The sequence below is a fragment of the Trachinotus anak genome, unplaced genomic scaffold, assembly GCF_046630095.1.
Source record: "Trachinotus anak isolate AG129_WGS33_773 ecotype Australia unplaced genomic scaffold, CSIRO_AGI_Tana_v1 ptg000008l, whole genome shotgun sequence".
In the NCBI taxonomy this organism is placed as follows: domain Eukaryota; kingdom Metazoa; phylum Chordata; class Actinopteri; order Carangiformes; family Carangidae; genus Trachinotus; species Trachinotus anak.
Window position 1 is genome coordinate 29,185,135 of NW_027273859.1, and position 24,588 is coordinate 29,209,722.

At 40.0% G+C, this 24,588-nt stretch overlaps 1 protein-coding gene and 1 pseudogene across 3 annotated transcripts; both read right to left on the reverse strand.

The window, feature by feature from the left end:
- Nucleotides 1–956: 956 nt before the first annotated feature.
- Nucleotides 957–12,958, reverse strand: LOC139624716 (uncharacterized). Of its 3 annotated transcripts, XM_071484049.1 has the most exons (7): nucleotides 11,918–12,958; nucleotides 10,135–10,218; nucleotides 9,753–9,806; nucleotides 5,692–6,318; nucleotides 5,525–5,590; nucleotides 4,075–5,250; nucleotides 957–3,954 (listed from the first exon to the last, which is right to left on the reverse strand). In XM_071484049.1, exons 2-7 carry the CDS (start codon nucleotides 10,151–10,153, stop codon nucleotides 2,294–2,296), a joined length of 3,603 nt encoding a protein of 1,200 aa, XP_071340150.1. In that variant the 5' UTR covers nucleotides 10,154–10,218; nucleotides 11,918–12,958; the 3' UTR covers nucleotides 957–2,293. The 3 variants fall into 3 exon arrangements, with proteins under 3 accessions (XP_071340150.1, XP_071340152.1, XP_071340151.1); XM_071484050.1 differs by lacking the exon at nucleotides 5,525–5,590 and having other exon boundaries at nucleotides 958–3,954; nucleotides 11,918–12,957; XM_071484051.1 differs by lacking the exons at nucleotides 5,525–5,590; nucleotides 11,918–12,958 and having other exon boundaries at nucleotides 9,507–9,806; nucleotides 10,135–10,219.
- An 862-nt stretch (nucleotides 12,959–13,820) lies between these two features.
- Nucleotides 13,821–24,076, reverse strand: LOC139624719 (GTPase IMAP family member 8-like; annotated as a pseudogene).
- Between the last annotated feature and the right edge of the window lie 512 nt (nucleotides 24,077–24,588).

Genomic DNA, 24,588 nt, shown 5'->3' on the forward strand with positions numbered 1-24,588 from the left:
AAACAACAGCCTGGTGCTGGTTTATACAGGGCAGGCTAAACTGACTAATACACACATTAAGCTGTGGCTTGGACTCATGTATGCGATGCTCTCTCAGGTTTAGATTTTTGATTGTTTTCCGTTGACCTATCAAACTAAAGTTCAGCAGTGTCACTACACAGTTTTTGTTTTTTTTCTGTGCTCATGCCTGTTCTTGTGAAACACAACCAGTTACAGCCAAAGCACTGTTCCTAAATTAAATGTTTGCGTTCATCCAAGTACAGTCCATGTGTCCAGTTTATTGTGGATGCCTTTGCGAGATGACCCATGTGAATCTGCCGTATACAAGTATCCCAGCATGCATTTCACATAAAGCAGCAGCAGTGATGACGGACGTGATCCAAGTTCACATGTAAATTATCATTTTGTTACTCCAACTGTTGTTGTGTTAACACATCTAATTCTGAAGAAATACATTATTCATATTTAATGTATATTTTAAATGTAGTCAGGTCAGTAAAATTAAACAAGGAACTTTTGCGAGGCCACATACAAAATCATTTTCATATCACAGATTTAGTGACTAATGACAGAAGCTGTAAAAACAGCAGTGACATTTTCCCACATTTGTAAGTTAATATGTAGAGTGTGTTGATGAACAGTTGTGTATTTATATTCACCTGCCCTTTTATCTCTGTGTTGCTGTTCTGTTTAGCTTCTAAATATTCTGCTTTCTCTGACTGTTTCTGTCTGCTGCTGTTGTAAACTGTACATAGTGAGGGAGTCTCATCCAAAACAATATTTGTGGAGACAGCTGTCCTTGTATGGTAATCATTTAAATTTTAAAACTTCAATATTTGGATAAATTCAAATTTGAATGTGAATTGTTAAGGTTGAATCTCTTTATACAATGGATTGTGAACAAATGGTAAAAATAAAAGTCAAAAAGCCCTTTTTAACCCTTTAATTTTAGAATATATGTTTACACCATATTAAATTACAGGATTCAATACTTTGTTTAATCAGTGCAAATGAGGAAACAATTGTAAGGATTGAGTGATTGTTAAAATGGAGATTAAATTTAAAAAATCACAAGAGTAAACAAATAAATGCAAACTACAAACTGAAAGACCTGATGATTGGAGGATTATCAAAAACATGCAAACAAATAAAACATTTTACATTTCTTTGCTGAATACTTATGAATCAATATTGATCAAATAACCAAGATGAAAAAAAATGCATCTGTTTAAAACTAAGTAATGATTCAGTGAAGTTAATAATCATACATACAATATAACATTTAAAAACCTAGTTATTGGTAATAAACAGTTTTAAAATTCCATGTTGTGTTTAGTTCAACGATCACCATTTCATATTTTAAGACTATGAAAATTTGACAGATGTTTAAAATATCAACATAGAAAGGAAATTTAACTTTTTAATGGGCAAGTCACAGAAATGCTTATAAATTATTCAAAAATGTAAATGAAGAAGAACATATTTAAAAGTCTCATGTATCTGCTCACAGCCTTGTTGACGAAGTGAACCATTTCCATCTATTTTCCATGTTCTCATATTAATCTCATATTTTGCCAAAAACTCTATAGTGATCCGGTCAAAAACCTTGTTGCCTTCTTGGATCTCATATTTTTTGTCCACTTTCCTGACGTAAAAATCGAATAATCTCAACTTTCTGAAAATATAACATTCCATCTGAAGGATTTACTTCATTAAGCTTTCCTACAGGATTACTGCCCTATCCTTACATATAGTATTTACAAAAAACCTAAAATTATAGAATGAATAGAATGAGCATTTAATGTTGAAAACTGAATTTTACCATTAATTAATAAATACACCACAAAATTGGTTAAAAGTCCAACGACGTCCAGTTTTGTTTTAAGCTTCCACTGCAGCATCGAGCATCTGACCCATGGAGCAGACCTCTCTGCAGCTCCTCGCTCCACTACCACAGTGAGTCATTCATTTAAAGGAATAGTTTAACATTTTGGGAAATACACTTCACACTAACTTCTCTAACTGTAGCAGAAACTCTGTTCATGTAGGACATCATCACTCAGAGTAAGGAGGCGGCTGAATCACATAATACTAACACCAGTTTCAAATGTCTATTCAAAGATTTCTCACTGTCAATTCTTCCTCTTCTGTTCTGTCCCCAGTACAGTTTACTCACATTACAGTAACAGTACTATTAAAACTAAATCTAAAGTTACAAAGTACTCAATAAAAGAAATTCATGCAACTAAAGAAACATGGAGGACAAACAGAAATAAAATAAAATGTAGCATCATCAGCAGATGGTACATCTCTTTTTGTATTTCTTCTTCAGATCATTTATTTCTTTTTGTTGCTTTTTCTTCAAATCCTCCAGATCTCTGAGCCGTTTTTCTTTGTCCTTCATTTCACATTGTAATTTAGTTTTTTCATTCATTTCATCTCGTACGAATTTTTCTTTTCGCTCAACTTCTTCTTTCAGCTCCTTTTCTTTGTAACTTGACAGATTGTATAACAGGTCATACTCTTTGCTGTGTTTCTCCTCTGTCTGTTGCATTTCTTTCTCATGCTCTTGTTTCAGAGTCTTGAGTTCTTCATCATGTTTTTCCATCAGAGCTTCAAAGTCTTTCATGTATTTCTGTCTGAACTCGTTGAATTCTTCAGCTTGTTTTCTGGCCTCTTCTTCGTATTTCTTCTTCATTTCCTCCAGTTTTTTCTTATAGTTTTCCTCTAATTCTTTTTTCTCCTTCTCCTCTTGCTCTCTTCTGATTCGATCTTCTTCTTTCCTTTTCTTTTCATATTTATCTCTTTCCTCTTCATACTCTTCTTGGAGTTTTTTCAGTCTTTCTTGCTCCTTTTGTCGTCTCTGTTCATCTTCTTGATATCGTTTCTCCCACCACTCTTTTCTTTCCTTTTCCCAGTTTTCTCGTTGTTCTCTCATCTCCTCTCTGCTCTGTTCCAACTCTCTGTCAATAGTTTCCTTTTCCTTTGATTCAGATTTTATTTGTTTCTCAAGATCTTTAAGTTTTTCTTTCCACTCCTGTCGCTGAATTTCTTCCTGTATTTTCTTCTTCCTCTCTTCCTCTTCTCTCTTCTCCTGTTCTTTCTGTCTCTGCTCACGCTCCTTCTTTATGTTTTCCTCTTTTTCTTTTAGTTGTTTGTCTCTCTGTTTTCTCTCTCGTTCCATTTCTTCTCTCTGTTCTTCCATTCTTCTTTTCATTTTTTGCATTTCTTCTTCATATTTTCTTTCAAACTCCTCTCTCTCTCTCTTCATCTCTTCTTCCTTCTCCTTCAGGATCTTCTCCACTTCTTTCTGTATCGCTGCTTCAGCCTCTTGCAGCATCTCATTAGTGTAGCAGCTGCCTCCATTTCTCTTCACCATGGTGTCGATCTTCTTTATCAGCTCACTGACTTGTGTGAGATTGTTTTTATCACGGTTATTAAACACATGGTATCTTCCTCCACAGTCAGAGATCAGCTTCTGGAAGGAATCATCACATTTCTCTTTAATATATTCTTCACTGGACACCTCATCTTCCTCCAGTGAGTCTCCCCCAGTTAAAAGAATGATGGTGAATTTCTCTGAATTCTTCCCAAAGCCTTTCTTGATTAAATTCAGTGTCTCCTTCTCCTCTGGTGTGAATCTGCCGATCTGTAACACCAGCAGGAAGACATGTGGTCCTGGAGCCAGGAGACTGATACATTTCACCATCTCCTCATTAACCTCTTCATGGGACAAGGTTGTATCAAACAGACCAGGAGTGTCGACCACAACAACAGGACGACCGTCCACTTCACCCTGAGCTTTCTGACAACGTTTGGTGACTGATGTTTGACTTGATTCAGCTTTAAACTCTCTTCTTCCCAGAATGGTGTTTCCTGAAGAGCTCTTTCCACTGCCAGTCTTCCCTATCAGCACAATCCTGAGACTCTCTGGACTCTGAGTCTCTTCATCACCTGTAACGTGATAAAAGAGTGAGTTTGATAAACTGAGTCACTTTGCGTTGGTAATTTCTGCTGTAAAGACTAGAAAGTGTAACATAGGACATGATTTAGGACAAAATGAAAATTACTTACACATGTTCTGTCTTTGGTTTTTAAGCTTTTCAAGTTCATCCTGTTGCACAATGATGTGTTTCTCTTGTTGTATGATCTTTTGTATTTGGACATGTGCAAATGTTTCTGTTGTGTAGCCTTGTACTTTATTCTCAAGGGGTCTCATCTTTTCCACAGTGTCCAACAGCTCAGGGATCTGCTGTTTGTCCTTGATGTTGAGAACAACAGATCTTCCTCCACAGCTCTGAAGCAGCTCCTGGATGTCTCTGCTCTTTTCTACAAAGTTAACAACAGCTGGAGCTGTAGGATCTGACTCCACAGTGAACAGAATCATGGTGAAGTCATTGACTTCAGAGCTGAATGTGTTCTGGATGGTCTCTAACTCTCCCTTGTCTTCATCAGTGAGGGGACCCACAGGTAGGACCAGGATGAAGGCATGGACGCCCTCAGGATCACAGAGGGAGATACACCTGAGAGATTCCTTCATCACTTCCTCCTGAGGTTTTCCATACAAGGCAGGAAGCTCCACCAGGGAAACCCGACGTCCACACACCTCTCCCTGATGTTTAACACACTCTGAGGAGTTGGAGACTGAACGAAGCTCTGTCTGACCTAAAATGACCTCAGCTGCTGAAGTCTTCTCTGCTCCTCTCCTCCCACACAGAACCAGGTTCAAAGCTGGTTTCATGTGGTCACTTGCAGGTGGGGGGACACCTGCAGTTTCTTCAATCTTCTTCATTAAAGATCCATAGTTGTCTTCAGACATCCAGTAGTGTCTTCCATCACAGTCTGTAAGGAGCTGATTAAGAGTGACAGTCATTTCAATCCCCTCATGTGTTATGACGACCATTGAGTGTTTCAAAGAATCTTGACCAAACAAACTCAGGATGAACTTCAGTGTTTTTCTGTTCTTCTCAGTGAAATCAGAAGGCTTCACTAACAGCAGCAGAACATTTGGTCCAGGAGAACAAAGACTCACACAGCTCTTCACCTCTCTTCTCATGATCTCCACAGACAGACTGAACATGTCTGGAGCTTTCACCACTATTACTGGTTTTCCTCTCCACTCTCCACTGGAGGCCACACAGTGACTGGTTGATTTCTGAATATGAAAAACTTGGTTTCTAATGATCAAGTTACCAAGTTTTGTCTTTTTATCTTCACTTTTCCCCAGCAGCACAATCCTGAAAACAGATGCTGTAACACAACAGAGACAAAGATCAAATGACACAAAATCATCTTGATGATTTCACAGATGATTGAATATTATGTTGTACAAACTTAAATGAAATAAACTAAATTTGATTTTCCGTCGTCTGTGGGTGATGTTTTAGTGCAGTTGACAATATTCCAACTCAATCTCCAGTAAATTATGTTAATTTTAGATAAAGAATTATGGGATGTGTAGAGAATCAATGCCACTAACGTCTATCAGAAAATATATAATTAGTATTGTGATGAGTTTACTCACAGTGAGACACATGGTTTCTGTCTGAGTGTGAGAGTTGTGGAGTCATTAGTTTAACCACATGCAGCCCTGTGAAAAGAGGCCAGGATTCATTAGCAGCTCAATGTTCTAGTTTAATGAAGGAGGAACAGTGAACAGTTTCATTTCCTTGTTAGAACATTTTCACTCACCAGCAGCTTTAACAGCATCTGTGATAAAGGTTGATGTTCTCTTTTGTTTTGGGTTTTGATGATCACCTGATGGAGTTGATGTTGTGTCCTCAAATCTGTCATAGCAAACATGTTCTCCATTGTTCTCTTTTACAATTTGACCCAACCGTGTTATCAGCTCTGAATGTTCCAGGTTCTTCAGCTTCAAGTATCTGTATCTACATTTTATGATCATGTCTTTTAATGGTGAGTTTTCCATCAAACCCAAACTCTCCTCTCTGGGTGTTGATATCAGAACCAGTGAATGATCAAATGATTGATCATTGTATATGTTCAGGACTCTGCAGAGCCTCAGGTTCTGTTCCTCAGTGAAGTCTTCAGGCTGTAGAACCAGCAGGAACACATGAGGTCCAGGAGCAGATTGTTTCTCACATTCATCTAGAAACTGTTTCAGTTTCTCTTCAGAGATGTTGGGATCCAGCAGATTTGGGGTGTTGATGACAGCTATTTTTTTCTCCTCCAATGGTCCACTGATTCTCACACAGCAGTTAGGTGCTGTGTTGAACACGTTCTCTCTCAGTATGAAGTTCCCCACTGAACTCCTCTCAGACCAGCTGCTCCCCAGCAGAACAACCCTCAGCTCAGACACTGAAGAGAAAAGAAAGTTGAAAAAAATCAACCATATGTACATTTAATTCAAACTCATATCACAGAGGAGCCTGCAGCTTATTTCACTTTAGAATTTGTTCGCTTTGAAGAAGTTATAAATTCACCAGTGACCTCGAAATGTGCAAATTATAGAATATGTGACTTCAGTGTTGTGTATAATAATGTCACCTGTAAACTCTTCCCTGGGGTGGAAGTTATTATCGTCAGTCCCTGCTGTGTTGAGCTTGATATTTCCCTCTGACAAGCAATGAGGTCAATGTCTTGAGGTCAAACAAACAGTATTTGCTGTATATAGTTTACTTAAATACAGGCTCTGTTCAGACCTCAGACCGGGCCAACAGGTTGCGGTGGGCGGAGTTACCTTGTGTGTGACGTCACACAAAGGAGGAAGTGCTATCCGCTCGTATTAAAGAGATGGTTCCTACAAATGGGTGGTGTGCGTTTCTCAGTTTATGACCAGTTTGATGCATGGGGCAGTATATATGTGGCCCAGAGACCTCCCAAAGCACGATAAAATAACCAAAATCACATTTTTCATGCCATGGGGCCTTTAAAGGAAGTTTTTCGTTACCACTGTTGCCAAGTGCTGCTCTCGGTGGGAATTGTTGGGTCTCTTTATTTCCTATACTTTAAAGAGAAGGTCTTGACCTCCTCCAATTGGAAAGTGCCTTGAGATAACTTCTGTTGTGATTTGGCGCTAGATAAATAAAACTTGATTTGATTTGATTTGATATATAGTCTCTTCCATGTGAGTCAGCTGACTGAAGTAATGTTCGGCTGAGTGGATGAAAAGGCAGAACTATTTTGTATTGTATGGACACAGATGTGGTTTATGAACATGCTGGTTCATCTAGACTTAATTTTTTAAGAAAGGAAAGCTTTTAGAGGTATTTTGGATTTTATAATTTGCAATATGCCTCTGTGAGAGAATGATCAATATGATAAGACTGTTATTGATATGGTAGCTATCCCCCAGTTACTTTTGTTAGCAAGGGGAGCAGTGAATTCCAGCACTGGCAACATTCTCTACTCTGCATCTATGTAAAACACCAGATGGTGTGCACCACACCCCCAGGGGAACAGAGATGTAAACAACTGAATCAGACACTCCCTGGTAGATTGCTCAGACCTGGCCTGACATGGGCAAACAGAGTGCCTGCTGGGGGCCGTGGCCACCAGAGGGACAACAAGAGCGTTTGAAATGTCCCAAAAAAACACACAGCAGCTATTTGTTTGTTTACACTCATATGGACTGTCCATTGGTTCACTAAGCAGTGAAGGATATTTTTAGCATTTTGCAATAGCATTGTGTGTGTGTGAGGATTGCAAGGTTATGATGCTTGCTTTTGTTAACTATAGGTTGGGGAGTTGCTGAAGTCTCAAAAGGGAGCAGGGTGTTACAGATAGTGAAGCCAAGGATGTGTGGAGGGGTTGTTCTTCAGATGCGGGGTGGACATGCCATGAATAGACTGCATAGGTAGAAGATGAGGATAGAAGTAGGCAAGGGCCCGGTTAACTGATAGAGGGGAGACAGCCCTGAGGAGAGGGGAGGGTTGTGTCTGTCTCTGTCTTCTCTTCTCTGTTCCACACACAGAAAAATCAGCTGTTGCCAGGCAGGAGTGATGGAGGTCAAATGGAGTCAGATAACCACGAAGGAGGCGCCTGGGCGAAGGCCGGTTGGGCAACAGCCAATGAAGAAGAGTTCAACCTACATTCCTTGCTTCCTTTGTGTAACAATAATAAAAAGACCGGGTTAGGGGAAGTTAGTGTGTCAAACTTCGTGAACTGGCACAGCTGCATGTTGTTGTCAGGGAGAGATAGTTTGGACCCGGAGCTCTGTAACGATCCTCTTTTAATTTTGTGAAAGCTTGTTTAATAAACTAGTGAAAAGAATTCAGAATTTGTCTCCTGCATTAACTTCATCAAACGAATGCGCGAGTTTACTTGAAAAAAGGCAGTAAACTCAACAGCAGCTTGTTTTTTCACCTTCACCTGGTTGATTTTCATTAAAAAATAGTACAGGACAGCACAAACTTCTGCTAAACACCATAAACTGGGGGCCATTCTAAATGTCTGCCACATTGTCAGTTGCTTATTAAACACCACTTTCTAACAGAAAGGCCTCAGGAAGCCAAGTGAGGTAGAATACATGTAGGGAGGAGGTGGTGGATGAATGGGTCAAGCTCAGGCTTTTCATCTGGGAGACTGAGTTTGACTCCTGTGTGAAATCAAAAATGGGTTTTTACTTATTTTTAGACATAGCTGACTTAATATCTACAGTTTTTTTCCAGGAGAGCCTAAAACCCAAGTGTAAACTGCCTCATTAGCTATCATCCTCAGGTGCAAGTAGCATTCTCAGCTACAGATACCTGGGTGGAAATACCACCTGCCTTTATTACATCATGTCAGTGGTACTCATACAAACATGTAGTCGCAGCTGATAATTGTTCTGCATGTTGCAATTTAATAAAAAAATAAATAAATAAAACATTGAAAGTGATGAACTTGTTTCCAGTGAATGCTTTGTTTGCTGGTATTAAAATGAAATTAAACACCAGACAATTCTTGTGAGATTGCTGCATTTTAAGATTAAAAGCTATAGAAGTGAATCAAGCAACTGTTCTTTTGAAGAGCAGAAGGTGGAGCTGAGGAGGAGTGAGGGGTGGAGCTGACCTGCTCTGTACTCAGCCTGACAACCTACCTGCCTTACTCTGCTTAGAACAACACCATCCACAGCAAAACAGGTGAGAGCCCCCCCTAAAAGTCCATGAGTCTGTGTGTCCGTTGAGAAAACCCTGACTCAAGTCAACTCATTACACTTGTTTTTAGCTGCCTCACAACACATACACAGAGCAACCAATCAGCACCAGGCAGGACAGCATGGCCCGTTTCTGTTGGCTATGCTCTCACTTCCAGCATCAGGTGCTGACTCCTGCCTACCTGCTGAGAAATGCATGCCTGTCATGAGAACATGTACAGCTAAAGCAGAGTCATGGTGTTAGACTGGCTCCGCTGTGCAGCAGGACATCGTAACTGAGCTGTGACCAATGCACCAACTTTCTGTCTTAATGAAAAAAAGATCAAAGAGTTGAATCTTCGTATTGAACTGATCTGATCTGATTTAACTGACAAAATTCTGTCATGTTATGAGACGGGTACACCCCTACTTTGTATTGACTGGGTGACATGCAGGACACCCTGAAACATGACGAGGCTTGTCCCACCACAGTTAGAAGGTCAGCATCAGTGAGTGGGTGGGACTCCACCACAAGATCCTCACAGGTGCCTACAAACAGGTCTCGATCCAACACCAGAACTTTCAGCAAGATTCTTAGAAGTTATTTGAGATGCTTGATGAATTTGGGCTGAGGTCCATTTAAACAACAGAGAAATTCAGACTCAGTTAAACTCACTGTCAGGCGGCAGAAAGTCATAGCTGCTGCTGCGCTTCAGAGGCACATCTGTGGCTGTAAAGACAGAGGAACAAAGTCGTTCATAAAAAACATTCATTAAATTGTTTCTCTCAAGTCAATTCAATCCTGAACCATATGAACCTATTCTTTTTTATTATAGCTCCACCATTATTTCAAATATAATATTATTGTAACTACAGTGATTCATTATCAAAGTGACATAGCAGTTGTCATATCTGATTCATTTTGACTCCCAGTTTCTATGTAATATGCAAAACACCTGCTCGTGACAAAACTGAGTCAGGATTCAACATTAATGACGAGTTTCACCCCAAAACTGACTCCAACAAACTCCAGACTGACAGAGTCTGACTGAGCTCACCTGTTGCTTCAGCTTCCATAACGTCGCTCTGCTGGAAACATCAGAGACTAGTTCAACTGGAGACCAACCGCTGGAGCCAACGATCTAAAAGAAATGCAACAAAAATTATTAGCTCACATATTCACACAGAGATATGAGGACAGTTTGTTTTCTGCCTGTCGGTGCCTCATCACTATCAGTCAGTCCCAAGAGTCACTAACCCTCTTGTTATTTCAGACCCTCCCATGTGTCCTGCGGTAAGTTACCAGCTAACTTACTCCTCTCTGCTTCTACGCTCAGTCAGATGGTCTGTTGTACCGTCCCAGCTGGGGTTTATCGGCCTCACTTATCTATGTTGGTCTGTTTTAACCTCCTGCCTATTTTTGGACATTGCCTTTTGCTCCTCAGCCTCTTTTTTCCTGGTTCTCCTGCCTGTTGCCGACCACTCTCTGCTCCCTGACTTCACCTCCTGTTTATATATTAATGTATATGTATATAGGATCACTCAGAAAACACCCAGCCAATCAGAAATCAGAAGAGAGGCTCAGAGCCTCCACTACACTGAGATGGTTTTTGGTTCTTAAAACCACAAATATATTTTCCTATGGAGACCATCACTTCAATGATCTGATCAGAGATCAGTATTTTTACAGTGTTCACCACTGGTTGGGGCTGGAACCTCCTGCTCCCGTCCAAGTCTGACAGACGGGTCTAAAACCTTCTGGAGATGAAAATAAAGGCGAGTTTAAATCAACTGGGGTTAATAAAGGTCAGAAAATGAAAATCAGTCGACTTCTTAAAAAGTGATACATCACTGAACTGCACTGAGGTCAGTTTTATAGAGAGCAGTTAAACTTTTACACACTGAGCAGCAGTAAAATGTCCTGTATACATGTTCAGATATCAGATATCAGTCAGTCTTGTTTTTCCTGAACACAGATACACAACCTGGAAAATCTGATACTCACTATATCAACACATTTTATTGTATTTGATCAAATTGTCAGAAGCTAAAGTGAGAAGCTTATGTTGACTTGTTTTATAAACCTGGCCTGTGTGCACAGATTAATCTGCATTTCACTGAAGTCGGATCTGACCTGAACTAATCAAAGTGAAACCTTTTTACACTGAGGGAAGTTCATGACCTCTGCACATTTCTCCAATAACAGACAGATTCATACGATGCTTCTGGTAAATATGAAATGCTGCTGTAGTTTGGCTTCGGTGCTTCTAAGGTAGTTTGTGACTTTCTGTCTTTCATTACATCCGGTTTCTCTGGGGGGGGGGTGTCTCTCTCTCTCTCTCACACACACACACACACACACACACACCTAAAACAGATGACTTCAATAATGTATGAACACTATGAAACAGGTTAAACTGATTTTTCCATCTATGTTCATAAAGACAAACACGGTTTAGTTGCTGCAGTTCTGAAAGTTTTCTAACTGCGTCAAAATGGCGGATTGACAGATTTGATAAAAGTTGATAATTTACACAGTAATTATCACTTTGTCTCACAGAAACTGAGTTTGATCAGATTAAACATTAAAACACAGAGAGTTCTTCGCTTTCTGGCGGATATCTGATCGATTCCCGCCTTAAACTCCAGATAATTTCCCGCTGTTTCCGGATCAATAAGTGAAGCTGTTCCGACATAAACCTGTTGATTCAGCCTGAACACGATCACTGTTCGATTTCCAGCCAATCATTTCAATATCGACGCCTCGTGCTTTCAGTGATCGATGCGTTGATCGATCCGTTGATCGACAGCAGAATTAAAGTTGTGTTTTATTTCACTCACCGACTCCACTGCGTCAGAAACCGTCCACGGCTGTGAAAGTGAAAGTGAAAGGAGGCTGTTCACTGAGGCCCCCACCGTCATGAGCACTGGGGGGGGTCCGGACGATTACCAGCCTCCTGTGTTTAACAAAGAAAGAAGAGAAAGAAGAGAAAGAAGAGAAAGGCAGAGGATTTAGTTTATTTTGTTTTATCTCTATTTTCTGGCCCATAGTCCACAGAGGAAACTGTTTCTCTCCTCTTTCATTTGACCAATGCAGGCAAACTGTCAGAAAACTGCTCATATTCAATCAGCTGTTCATACTGATTTTTTATTATGAAATATGGTAAAATGATTAAATCTTTTTAAATTATATCATTTCAAACACAGAAATCATTTTCCACAGACTGATCATGATCTGAATCAAACAGCCTGTAGTCTGTGCTGTGTGCTGGACAGCTGAAGCAGTGAGGGTCTTTACTGGGGCGACAGCCAGTGTGGCCAAGGTCCTGTATGTTCATGTTTTCTGTAACGCAGGCAGTTTATTAAGTCAACAAATTGGTAGTCACTGAAATTCTGGTTATGATATTGTACAAATGGTATAACATTAAAGGCCATCTTATTATTGCTGTTGCATATGTCTATATAACACACAGTATACAGGATGCTGTCAGTGTTGTGAGGTGGTGATATCTTCTCACAGGGTCCCGGCGGTGTCACAGCATCACTGTGTTGATGAGGAGATTTTGCTCTGGATGATCTGTGATTTGTCCATTATTAATTCATTCACATACTCCCAAATCATAACTAATACTGTTCCAGGGACATTTTCACAGTACAATTCTTGAGTATTTTTACTTTGCTTTAAGTATTTTCATTACTGCACCACATTTCAGAGGAAGTTCTGGTTACTAGTTACTTTACAGGAGAAGATTTCATGTGCAAACTTTTTCAGGCTTCAGCGATCAGTTCTTCCTCGTTGTTACGTAGACAGTCCCTTCCTCAAATAATCAAATGAAGTAACAGTTTCCTCTGCCTGAAAATGAACTAAAATAGGCAGCATCTAAGTGTTCTCAGATCCTCCAAATTCACAGTAATAAAATAAAAAGTGAATATCTAACCTTAATAACACTTTCATACTTAATGATGACACAGAATATGATGTAAAACCAGATTCTTTTTTGGACTTGGTCACATTTCAAATCAAACCCAGTATTATGATGTTGTTACCAGATGCTGGTTTGTGTCCAGCAGAGACATAAACAGGTGGGACTTGTAGATGGGACTTTCAGCCTGGAGAGAGGCCCACTGATGTTAGAGGAAGGAGCTGTAACTGTCTGTGAGCCGCACCAGCAGAGAGCCTCTTCATTTTAACTTGTTTCTTTCCTTTTACTAAACATCATAACTTCACACACCAACTGTGCAATATCCATTATCTGATGCTAATGTTGACTATCTAATTGTACATATAATATATATATATATTATCTATTATTCATCTTTTTTCTTAAGTATTTGTATGTTTTTTTTCTTGCACTGTCCACTTTGCTGCTGTCACACTGCAAATTTCCCCACTGTGGGACTAATAATCTATCTTAATGTTAATGTTAATCTTAGTATTTATTATAATTACATACAGTAGTACCTGATTTTTTTTAAAGCAGAGAAATTATTATACACTTAGAGGCAGCAACTAAACAACTAAAACCTGTAGCTGACACTTTAAAGCAACAAAAACCTTTTGATGCTTCAACGTTAACTAAAAAAACTGTAGTTTCTGAGAAAAACTTGAAACTAGACGAACAGGAACACGATTTGTTGCAGTCAGTCACTTCATCTGTAACAACCTTATTTCACTAACACTTTCTAAGGAGCCATGTGAAGCCGTTGTCATGTATTTGACACAGATGAATAAACACGTAAAATATCCACTCGGATGTCACTGAGGGTTTTATTAACCTATTACATATATTGCCTGCCTCCACATATATAAACACATGTGGAAACTAATACATTTTTCCAAAGTAAATAAGGACAAAAATGAAAACAAAGATGTTTAGCAACAGAAAACATTGCAGAAAAATAAACAACAAAAATCCACCATGTATTTACCTCTTTGTTCATCGTTCTCTCTTTGAGCTACATTTCTGTCAGAACGTGCAGAGTTGGTTTGGTTGATTTCTTTGATCTCCGGTCAGTTCACACCCCATATTGTTCACCATCGATTATCAGGTGGAGCTTCATATTTTATCCACTGAAGAGCAACACATTATTTTGTCTGTATGACTCATAGATTGAGTAGTTTTACTGTAGTTTTACTGGAGTATTCAGCTGGCTCACCACTAGATGGCACTAAATCCCACACACTGGATGAGAGGAACATATTGATACACACCAGGTCTATTTATATTGTAACTATCTCAAACTAATGTTAATAGTCTGATAAAGGTCATCAAGGCAAATCAATCACCAACCTCTCTGGTTTCATGCACAGATATAAGTTTTGACATCAGTCTTTTGTTTACTTTGGGTTCCTTTGTTTTCACCATAATTCATACAGATACAGAATCAGGCTACAGCCTCTGTCAGAGTGACCTGAAGGGACCTTTGTCAAACCTGAGCACTGAGCTGCACCTCCTGAGCTCTCCTCCTCTTCCTGAACATGTGTGGAGCTCAGTCCAGCTCTGAATGAAACCTGCGTCACACATTTGCACTGAGCCATTTTCTGAATGAGTCTAATGATCTGACCTGATGTTCAGTCTTCAGACATTATTCTAGGAGTTCAGAGTCAGTGTGGAGATCAGAGGATGACACATTTGTCTTTGTATTTACTTTTCATATCATTTAGTTCCTCTTCATGCTTTTTCTTCAACTCCTCCATTTCTTCTTTTAGATGCTTTTCTTTGTGGCTTAAGAGATCGTCTAACAGTTTATACTCTTTGCTGTGTCTCTTTTGTGTATCTTGCATTTGTCTGTCATGCTTTTGCTTCAATGCTTCCTTTTCCTCCATATGCTCTTCCATCAGACCGGCAAAGTTCATAATGTATTTCTTTCTGAATTCATTCATTTCTAAAGCTTGTTTTCTGGCTTCCTCTTCATATTTCTTATGCATATCATTCTTTACTTTCTTATATTTTTCCTCTAACTCTTTTATTCCTTTTTCCTCCTCTTCTCTTCTGCTTTCATCTTCATTTTTCATTTTGTTGTTATGTTTTTCTCTCTCCTGCACATATTCCAGTTCGAGCTCCCTGAGTCTTCTTTGGGCCTGCTTTCGTCTGTGTTCCTTTTCTCTGTTGCGTTTGTCCCACCATTCTTCTTGTTTCTTCTTCCAAGCTTCATGTTCCATTCTTGCGTGATCTACCTTGGCTGTCTTTTCTTCATCTGATGCAGAAATTATTCTTTCCTGCAAAGCTTTAATCTCTTTTTCCCGCTCATGTTGTTGCATTTCTTCCTGTTTTGTCCTCATAATATCTTCTTCTTCCCTCTTTTCTTCTTCTTTCTTACTCTTCTCACTCTCTTTGTGAATTTTTTGGTTCAGTTCTTCAAGATGTCTGGCTCTCAGTTCTCTCTCCTTTTGAATATCTGCTTGCTGTTCTTTAATTCTTTGTTTCATCTCTTTAATTTCTTCTTCATGTTGTTTTTCAAGTTTTACCTGCTCTCTCTGTATCTCTTCTTCCTTCTCCTTCAGGATCTTCTTCACTTCTTTCTGTATCGCTGCTTCAGCCTCTTGCAGCATCTCATTAGTGTAGCAGCTGCCTCCATTTCTCTTCACCATGGTGTCGATCTTCTTTATCAGCTCACTGACTTGTGTGTGGTTCATTTTATCATAGTTATTAAACACATGGTATCTTCCTCCACAGTCAGAGATAAGATTCTTGAAGGAATCATCACATCCCTTTTTGATGTATTCCTCAACAGACTGTAAATGGTGCTCCAGTGAATCTCCTCTTGTAAAAAGAATGATGCTGAATTTCTCTGAATTCTTCCCGAAGACTTTCTTGATGAGTTTCAGTGTCTCCTTCTCCTCTTGTGTTAATCTCCCAATTTCTAAAACCAACAGGAAGACATGTGGTCCTGGAGCCAGGAGACTGATACATTTCACCATCTCCTCATTAACCTCTTCATGGGACAAGGTCGTATCAAACAGACCAGGAGTGTCGACCACAACAACAGGACGACCGTCCACTTCACCCTGAGCTTTCTGACAACACTTGGTGACTGATTTTTGGAAAGATTCAGCTCTAAATTCCTCTCTTCCCAGAATGGTGTTTCCTGAAGAGCTCTTTCCACTGCCAGTCTTCCCTATCAGCACAATCCTGAGACTCTCTGGACCCTGAGTCTCTTCATCACCTGTGAAATAAAAAGATGTTGAGAACAACAGATCTTCCTCCACAGCTCTGAAGCAGCTCCTGGATGTCTCTGCTCTTTTCTACAAAGTTAACAACAGCTGGAGCTGTAGGATCTGACTCCACAGTGAACAGAATCATGGTGAAGTCATTGACTTCAGAGCTGAATGTGTTCTGGATGGTCTCTAACTCTTTCTTGTCTTCATCAGTGAGGGGACCCAAAGGTAGGACCAGGATGAAGGCATGGACGCCCTCAGGATCACAGAGGGAGATGCACCTGAGTGATTCCTCCATCACTTCCTCCTGAGGTTTTCCACACAAGGCAGGAAGCTCCACCAGGGAAACCCAACGTCCACACACCTCTCCCTGATGTTTAACACACTCTGAGGAGTTGGAGACTGAATGAAGCTCTGTCTGACCTAAAATGACCTCAGCTGCTGAAGTCTTCCCTGCTCCTCTCCTCCCACACAGAACCAGGTTTAAAGCTGGTTTCATCTGTTCAGACTTTGGTCTCCTGGTCTCGTCAGTGAAGGTGAGGTAGGTTCCTTTGTTATGACGTACAATGTGCCTTATGTTCTTCATTAACAGTCTGTGGTCATTTTCAAACATGTTGTACTGTCTTCCCTCACATTCCTTAAGCAGCTCATTCAGAGAGGTATATTCAATCCCTTCATGTGTCATAATGACCATTGAGTGTTTCAAAGCATTTTGACCAAACAAACTCAGAATGAACTTCAGTTTTTGTCTCTTCTTCTCTCTGAATGTAGAGGGTTTCACTAACAGCAGCAGAACATTTGGTCCAGGAGAACAAGATGTTACACATCGCTTCATCTCCTTTTTCGCCATTTCCTCTGACAGACTGAAGATGTTTGGAGCTTTAACTACTGTTAGAGATTTTCCTCTCCACTCCCCGTGGATTACCGCACAATGCTTGACTTCAGTATGTTTTTGGAATTGAGCTGCTGGGTCACTGATGATGAAGTTTCCAAGTCTTGTCTTTTTGTCCTCACTTTTCCCCAACAGCACAATTCTGAGTGCAGATTCTGAAATACAATAAATACAACAAAGCAAGAGATAAGGAAATCATAGAAACCAATCTTCATACAGAACAGAACCAGAACCTGTACTCATGAATAACGTAACTTGGAAATTTCCCTTACAACAAAGAGGGCCCTTCTTTCATTCTTTGTTTTATGTCTTTCATTTCTTCTTCATATTGTCTTTTAAGTTTTACCTGCTATTCACAAAGCTACACCAGTTTTCATGTTTCATGATTTATGTCAAAAATGATCAGCGTGACTTTCAAAAGGAAATGTGGTTGACACTAATGATTAGCCTGCCCTGGGATTGTGCTTAATATCCCCAGTTATCAGCAGCCTATTGACTATCAAACACAGACAATGGACATGATCATGATCATGTCTGCAATAATTTTAATGCTGTATGAGTAGAACCATCTATTATCATGCAGTATGGAAAGTGCATGGGCAACCAATAATAAAACACCTGTGCCAGGAAGGCTTGACCCAATAGTTGATTGTTTTGGGCGCATACCGCTTGACGTTCTGATGTCCAGTCAATTGAGTTTTTTGCTGTGTCATTCCCCTGCTGTCAATATCTGCATTTAATCTCTCTCTTCACTATCCTGTCAAATAAAGATATTAAAATTCCCCAAAAAAGAGAATAACTCGCAACAATACTAACAAGCTCGCAACAATACTACTGAAGTAGTAGGCCTTATAAGTTTTTGGGAAGTTGGGGAGTTAGGTTGTCCATGAGTTTTATATTAGTGGTTAAGTAATCCTTGGTCTGAAAAAGTTTGAGAAACACTGTCCTAGAAGAAGATCTACCTACACTCACTGTATTTGTGCCAGGGAAGTGATTTCACCCATTACACTTACCAGAGCTTGTTTCTTGCTGTGTATGCCTTTGGTGATCACCTGGTAAAGCAGATTCTGAATATGCAAATGCTTTAGAGCTCACATGCTCTCCTCTGTTTTCGGCCACAATTTCGTCCAAGCGTGCCAACACTTCTGAGAGTTCAGCCGTCTTCCACCATAAAAAATGACCTCTACAAATTCCGATAATGTCTTTTAAGGGTGGATTGTTCATGTAGTTTTTCCGGACATCTGACCTCTCCTCTCTGGGTGTTGATATTAGAACCAGTGAATGATCAAATGATCGATCACTGAAGAGTTGAAAGACTCTGTGGAGCCTCAGGTTCTGTTCCTCAGTGAAGTCATCAGGCTGTAGAACCAGCAGGAACACATGAGGCCCAGGATCAGAGAGTCTCACACAGTTCTCTACATGTTCTGTCAGTTTGTGTTCAGAGATGTCAGGATGAAGCAGATCTGGGCTGTTGATGAGGACTATTTCTTTCTCCTTCCACTGTACTCTGACTCTCTGACAACAGTCTGGTTCTTCCTCAGTGTTGAACACGTTCTCTCCCAATATGAAGTTTCCCACTGTTCTCCTCTGAGACCAGCTGTTCCCCAGCAGAACAACCCTCAGCTCAGACACTGAAAACATAAATGAAAGCAATTAGAGAACTGTTGGTGCCTCTACAGTGGATTAGCCTAGTTTTATGGCCCCACAATACTAGTGACATACAAATTCCATGCATTCCATCATTAGTATTCTCAAAGGGATAGTAATACATTTCCATGTTACTTGTGTCACATCCTTTACACTGGCGTCAGTGTTAGAGGATAAGATTGGTGATATTCTGTATTTATCTTATTGTCATTAGATCTAGTAAAAAGACTAAAACCAACAGTGAATTGATCCATCTAACAAGTATGGCCAATCCATAGCTTGATACAGACAAATCTGGGTAGTAGGAAATGTATTGATATTATAGCCATCATAGCCATTAAAGTAAAGGTTGTTGTATTAAACACTATCAACAAATTTTACTGTGCCTTTAACAGGACGGCCCTTCTCTGTTCTGTGCTGTTATTAGCTGCTCCAACAACAAAATGAGATTGACGGCTGATGGTTAGCTGCCACATATATTTTGCTAGGTGCTTTCTCATGTTTCTTGGCTGTTAAACTACTTTTACATTATTACATTGTGTGTTTCAGAGCTTTATAGAATCATACATTTCTTCTATGCAAGATGTCATGACTCAAAGTTTGCTGATTTACAAGCTTGTAATTCCAGCTGGGTTTAATTAGCTCCTTCACAGTCCACTTTCACAGTGCTCAAGAGTGCAACACATAAATCAGCCACCAAATTTGTTTGTATCTTCTTTGTCTAAGACATCTTTTAGAAACTATTAAAACACATCAGCGTGTCTCACTGTGTCACTGGCTGACATGTTCCCTCATCACCATGAAAACAAACACTAGTTTATTTTCGACCCAGTCCCACATGCACCGTCCTGCTGTTTGTTTGATAAAAACTGCAGTGAGAAGGTGTTTTAGGGAATTAATGAGCTTTTTATGCCTCCACACTGGCAACAGTCAGGGCCAGAGGCATCATTTTTTTTAGGTTGTCCGTAAGTCCTGTTGGGCTTCAGTCCATTCAAGAAAGAAAGAAGGCTATTGGAACGCACTCCCCCACAATTCTTCACTTTTCACACCTGTGGATGACCCCAGTCTCAAGGGGCTTTACTGACCAGTGAGTGTTGGTCATTGTATGACATGTGACCCAAGGTGTCACCAGACCAACAAAACCCAGTTGTGCCCCTTTTGTTCGCTCTCTTTCTCCTCTCTTTTCCTCTTAGCTCTCCTCTCTTCCTGGTTCTTATAGAGGCAACAGCTCTGGCTCTTCCAGGAGCCACAAGGCTGGCAGCTCTTCTCTGCAGGCCTGCTTTAATTTAGTACCAGTGGCACTAAAGATGACCAGCTGATCTTACAAGCCACAGGATCTACAGCAGAGTTAGTGTGGAACAGCTAAGAAGAACACAGGAGTGACCAGCAGCCTCCTCTGCAACACTGAAGCCACCCAGCTGGACACAGACAGGACTTCACTCCACCAGGAAGTCACATAGATTCACTGCCCAGTGTGACCACAACACTGGAAAGGACCTCTCTTTTGTCCCAAGGACTGGGTGACATTGACTGGGCTACCCTAACCTAACCTAGATATCTTTTGCATTTTGGCTTTATTGGAAAGAATAGGGGCAGACAGAAGGGGAGTGACACGCAGGGAAGAGTCAGGCTGGTCGGGAGTCAAACTAACAACTTGCCTGGTAAGAGCATCTGCACTCATGTGGTACGCGCCCTAACCACTCAGCTATCAGGCCACCCCGCAGGCTAACCTAACTTTGCACAGCACAGCACGGCTTAATTGTCATTAATGTACACATGCTGATCTGGTTAATGTATCTACTGAACTCAACTGTGATGTCTGCTTAGGTTGTAAGTCACACTGTCAGCTTGATAATTGTATGCTCACACACATACCTGTAGCACACCTAGGGCTTGCATGAAGCTAACCCCCTCTTTTAACCTGGCACCCTGTAGACTGGTTGAACTGGCCTAAAAAGCAGAAACTCATTCTCTCCCTCCCCCACATGCCATGTTGTCTCAATGATTGTTTGTTCATTTAACTGAATGAGGGAATATGTTTCTCAGAGCTGAGAGCCACAGACAGAGGAATATTATCATTCCTGCTCAAAAGTTTCAGGCTCCAAAGACTCAGATCTTAGAGACAGAGGGCACTGTAAGCAAGGAGCTGTAGTAGACCAGCATATATGACAAGAGCTAACAGAGATTGTAGAGAAAGGTACAGCAAGCATAGACGGAACACCATCATCATCATCATGTGAATTGTAAATCAAGTTAAATTTGAGCTTTGTACTAATTTGTACAACTCTCCAGATCGGCAGCTTAATCACATACTTACTATCAGGTCGCAGGTCATCATAGCTGCGTCTGAGCTCCAGAGGTGGCGCATCATTTGACACTGTCAGGACACATAAATGTATTCATTTAGTTATTCATTCACTCACATTTTACTTAAGGCCTGCTTATGACACTTACAACTATAGTTTAGTCAGACTGACGTATATCAAAAGGAGGACTTTCATTTTAACCCACGACATCCATAGCAGGTGTCTGTGGAGACAATCTGCTGCCATTCTAGCTGACTTGAGCTGAACATTTCACCAGCCTCTCATGTTCTGGACCACTTACACAAAACACCTTAAGTTCAAGTTAAGATTTCCTTAAAATAAAAATAGCCCTTAAGTTTTCTCTTAACGTTTCCTTAAAAGATTCACTTAAGTGTTTAAGGTTTTCTCCTTATTTTGATCTGATACTTAATGAATCACTTAAAGTCAGTTAAGCTGTTGCACAGAAGACATCAGCGACCACCAAGGAAAAAAAAGTTACCTCTGATTGTATCTTAACATGGCTGAGTTACAGGTGATAAATGAAGAGGCGAAATACATTGTAAGAAGAGATTTCCATGATCCAAAGAACCTGATGGACACCCATAACATCGACATTATGCTCCATGCTGAGCAGCTGTGTGCCGTGTCATTCACTGATGGTCAAATGCTGTTACCTGTCTGCTGAACACTGTTTTCTTTTGTTATAATCCTCCAGAATTTTAATGTTTTCTCTCCTCTGAATAACTTGGTTTTCTTGCCTTCTTTTCCTCTGCCATGTTTTTCTACAGGCCAACCTTGTGAGACAATAACAGGTGAGATGATAACTGGTTGCTAAAGTCAGCAAACAAATAGTCTCCATGGAAACCATTTACCACTGTAAAATCTCTTTCACTGCTGTAAATGCCTCAGTGTTTTTCCTTAACTAAGGAAACCCTTTAAAAGATTCTGTGCAACAACCTTAAGTAAGTCCCTCAGCTAAGGAGAAATTCAAAAATCAAGCAGAAGACGCCTGCTGCAGTGCCACTTCATTTCCTCCACTTAAAAAGTGACTTGTTCCTTATTTTGTTTTTTTTTTTCAGTAAGATTGTCACACCAAAGCTGCTGTTCCATATTAATTACAATTTTTCAAATAAATTTTACAGGACATGTCTAGTAGTGTACACCGATCGGGGGTGGGGTGGAACCTCCACGGATCAGACTTGTTTTTCCAGCACATCCCACAGATGCTTGATTGGATTGAGATCTGGAGAATTTGGAGGCTGAGTCAACACCTCAAACTTATTGTTGTGTTCCTCAAACCATTTCTGAACCATTTTTACAGTGTGGCAGGAGCATTATCCTACTGAAAGAGGCCATCAGGGAATACCATTTCTATGAAGAGGTGTAATTGGTCAGCAACAATTTTTGAGGTATGTGGTTCATGTCAAAGTAACGTCCAAATGAATGACAGGACCCAAGGTTTCCCAGCAGAATACCAAAGCATCACACTGCCTCCGCCGGCTTGCCTTCTTCCCATAGTGCATCCTGGTGCCACGTCTTCCCCAGGTAAGCGAGGCATACCCAGCCTCCACATGATGTAAAAGAAAACATGATTCATCAGACCAGGCCACCTTCTTCCATTGCTCCTGCAGTTTTGGAGATGCTCTGGCCCAGTTCTTTAGCCGTCACAATTTGTCCTTTGTCAAAGTGGCTCAAATCCCGTTTTTTCTGCTTCCAGCACATCAACTTCAAGGACAAAATGTTCACTTGCTACCTAATATATTCCACCTACTGCCAGGTGCCATTGTAGCGAGATAATCCATGCTATTCACTTCACCTGCCAGTGGTCATAATGTTATGGCTGACTGGTGTATTTACATGGGAAATGAATTATCTACACTTAAAGCTTGCAGCCAGACCTCAACTTGTTACATCTAGAAAAACAACACACATTTTGCAAAAAGCTAAACAACAATGTGGATCAAGATCTGAAATTATTATGAATGTTGAAAAAAGCCACCTCAGTGCCGGGTTATTGTTTTTATAAGTTGGAGTCACTGGGTGATAAAATGTAGACTCCCCACACGAAACTTTCATCTTGTTCAAAGGTTCAATTTACTGTTAAACTTCAGGTGAAAGGTCTGTTTAATTGTAGTTTGAGTGTCTGTTGCTGCCAAGTTTGTCTGGGTCATGTCCAATATGTTTCACCATATTTGTACTCACTCATTTGGACTCACCAGAAGCTCCAGCCATACTGTCCCTCCACACAAGAGAGGTTTAACCAGAGGAGCTGAAACAAAAAGCAAATTACAAAGAAAAAAAATATGAATCACTGAAAGGACAGATATGTTACTTGATAGAGGTAAAATGGCATTGACAATAGTTATTCAGTTATCACAATAAATATAATCAAATGTCTTGATTACGAATTGATTTATGTCACATTTCATAAATCCTGTGATATTATTTACACTTAAGAACATTAGAAAAGAAATCAGTGCAGCAGTGTGATAAGCACTACAATAAATGTAACTTCTTTTTTCTTTCTTTTTTTTCGTTACACCTTTAATTGCATGACATGACAATAATGCATCAACATCCACCTCTGTCCGGCTTCATATTCACCTTGCAGTGCAAATTCATTCTTCTACAGGTGACAGCTGAGCCAGAGTAGGAGGTTCAGTACTTTGCTACACCTGGACAGCACTTGGGGATGAAGGACACAGTCTTCCTCATTCAACTTCTTAACATTTCTTTAGTAAATATACCCTGAACTAAAAAATTACTACATAGTTCTATATTAAAATAGTTGCATAATCAGTAATAGTTATAGTAGTGTTTTTATCACTGTAATCTTTATCACGTGAGATGTGATTTTGCTTTCTCATTGGCCATTATTTTGGACTGTGGACCCTGGTACAGTAATTTTCTTATCTATAAACTTAATGAGTTCAGTAGAGAATAGAGAACAGCTTTTTTTAAAAGTTGATTTCTAAATCAAATAACCCGATAAATCTTTCATTTCTGACCAAAACCATGTTTTTCTTTTGTTGTGGGTTTTTTTTTTTTTTTTGGGGGGGGGGGGGGGGGGGTTGGAGAATAAGTGAGAATAAAGCAGATTAACTTCAGATATTGAAATTATAGTGGCGTTGAAACGCTGTGTGCCTGGTTCACCTAAGGCCTGGATAGTCAAGACACACGAGGATTGTTTAACATCAGAAGGCAACAAAAGACTGTAGCACTTACGACAACAAATACCGGAGTGACCAGACATATAATATAGAAACCCACTGGTCTTGTAAACTGAAACTTTACGTTAGTAAATAGTGAGGTACTGATTCAAGTCTGAGGTTATTTTTGTAGCTGTAGCTTGTGGTTATGTATACACAGAATAGACACAGAATTCAGTCAGCAAGTATTCATCATAACAAAGACTGAACATTGAACAGTACTGCATGAAGCTATTTAGCTGTTTCTAAACTCATCACCCAGTATATATTTTTATTTGTTTGCATTTATCTGGAGTGTA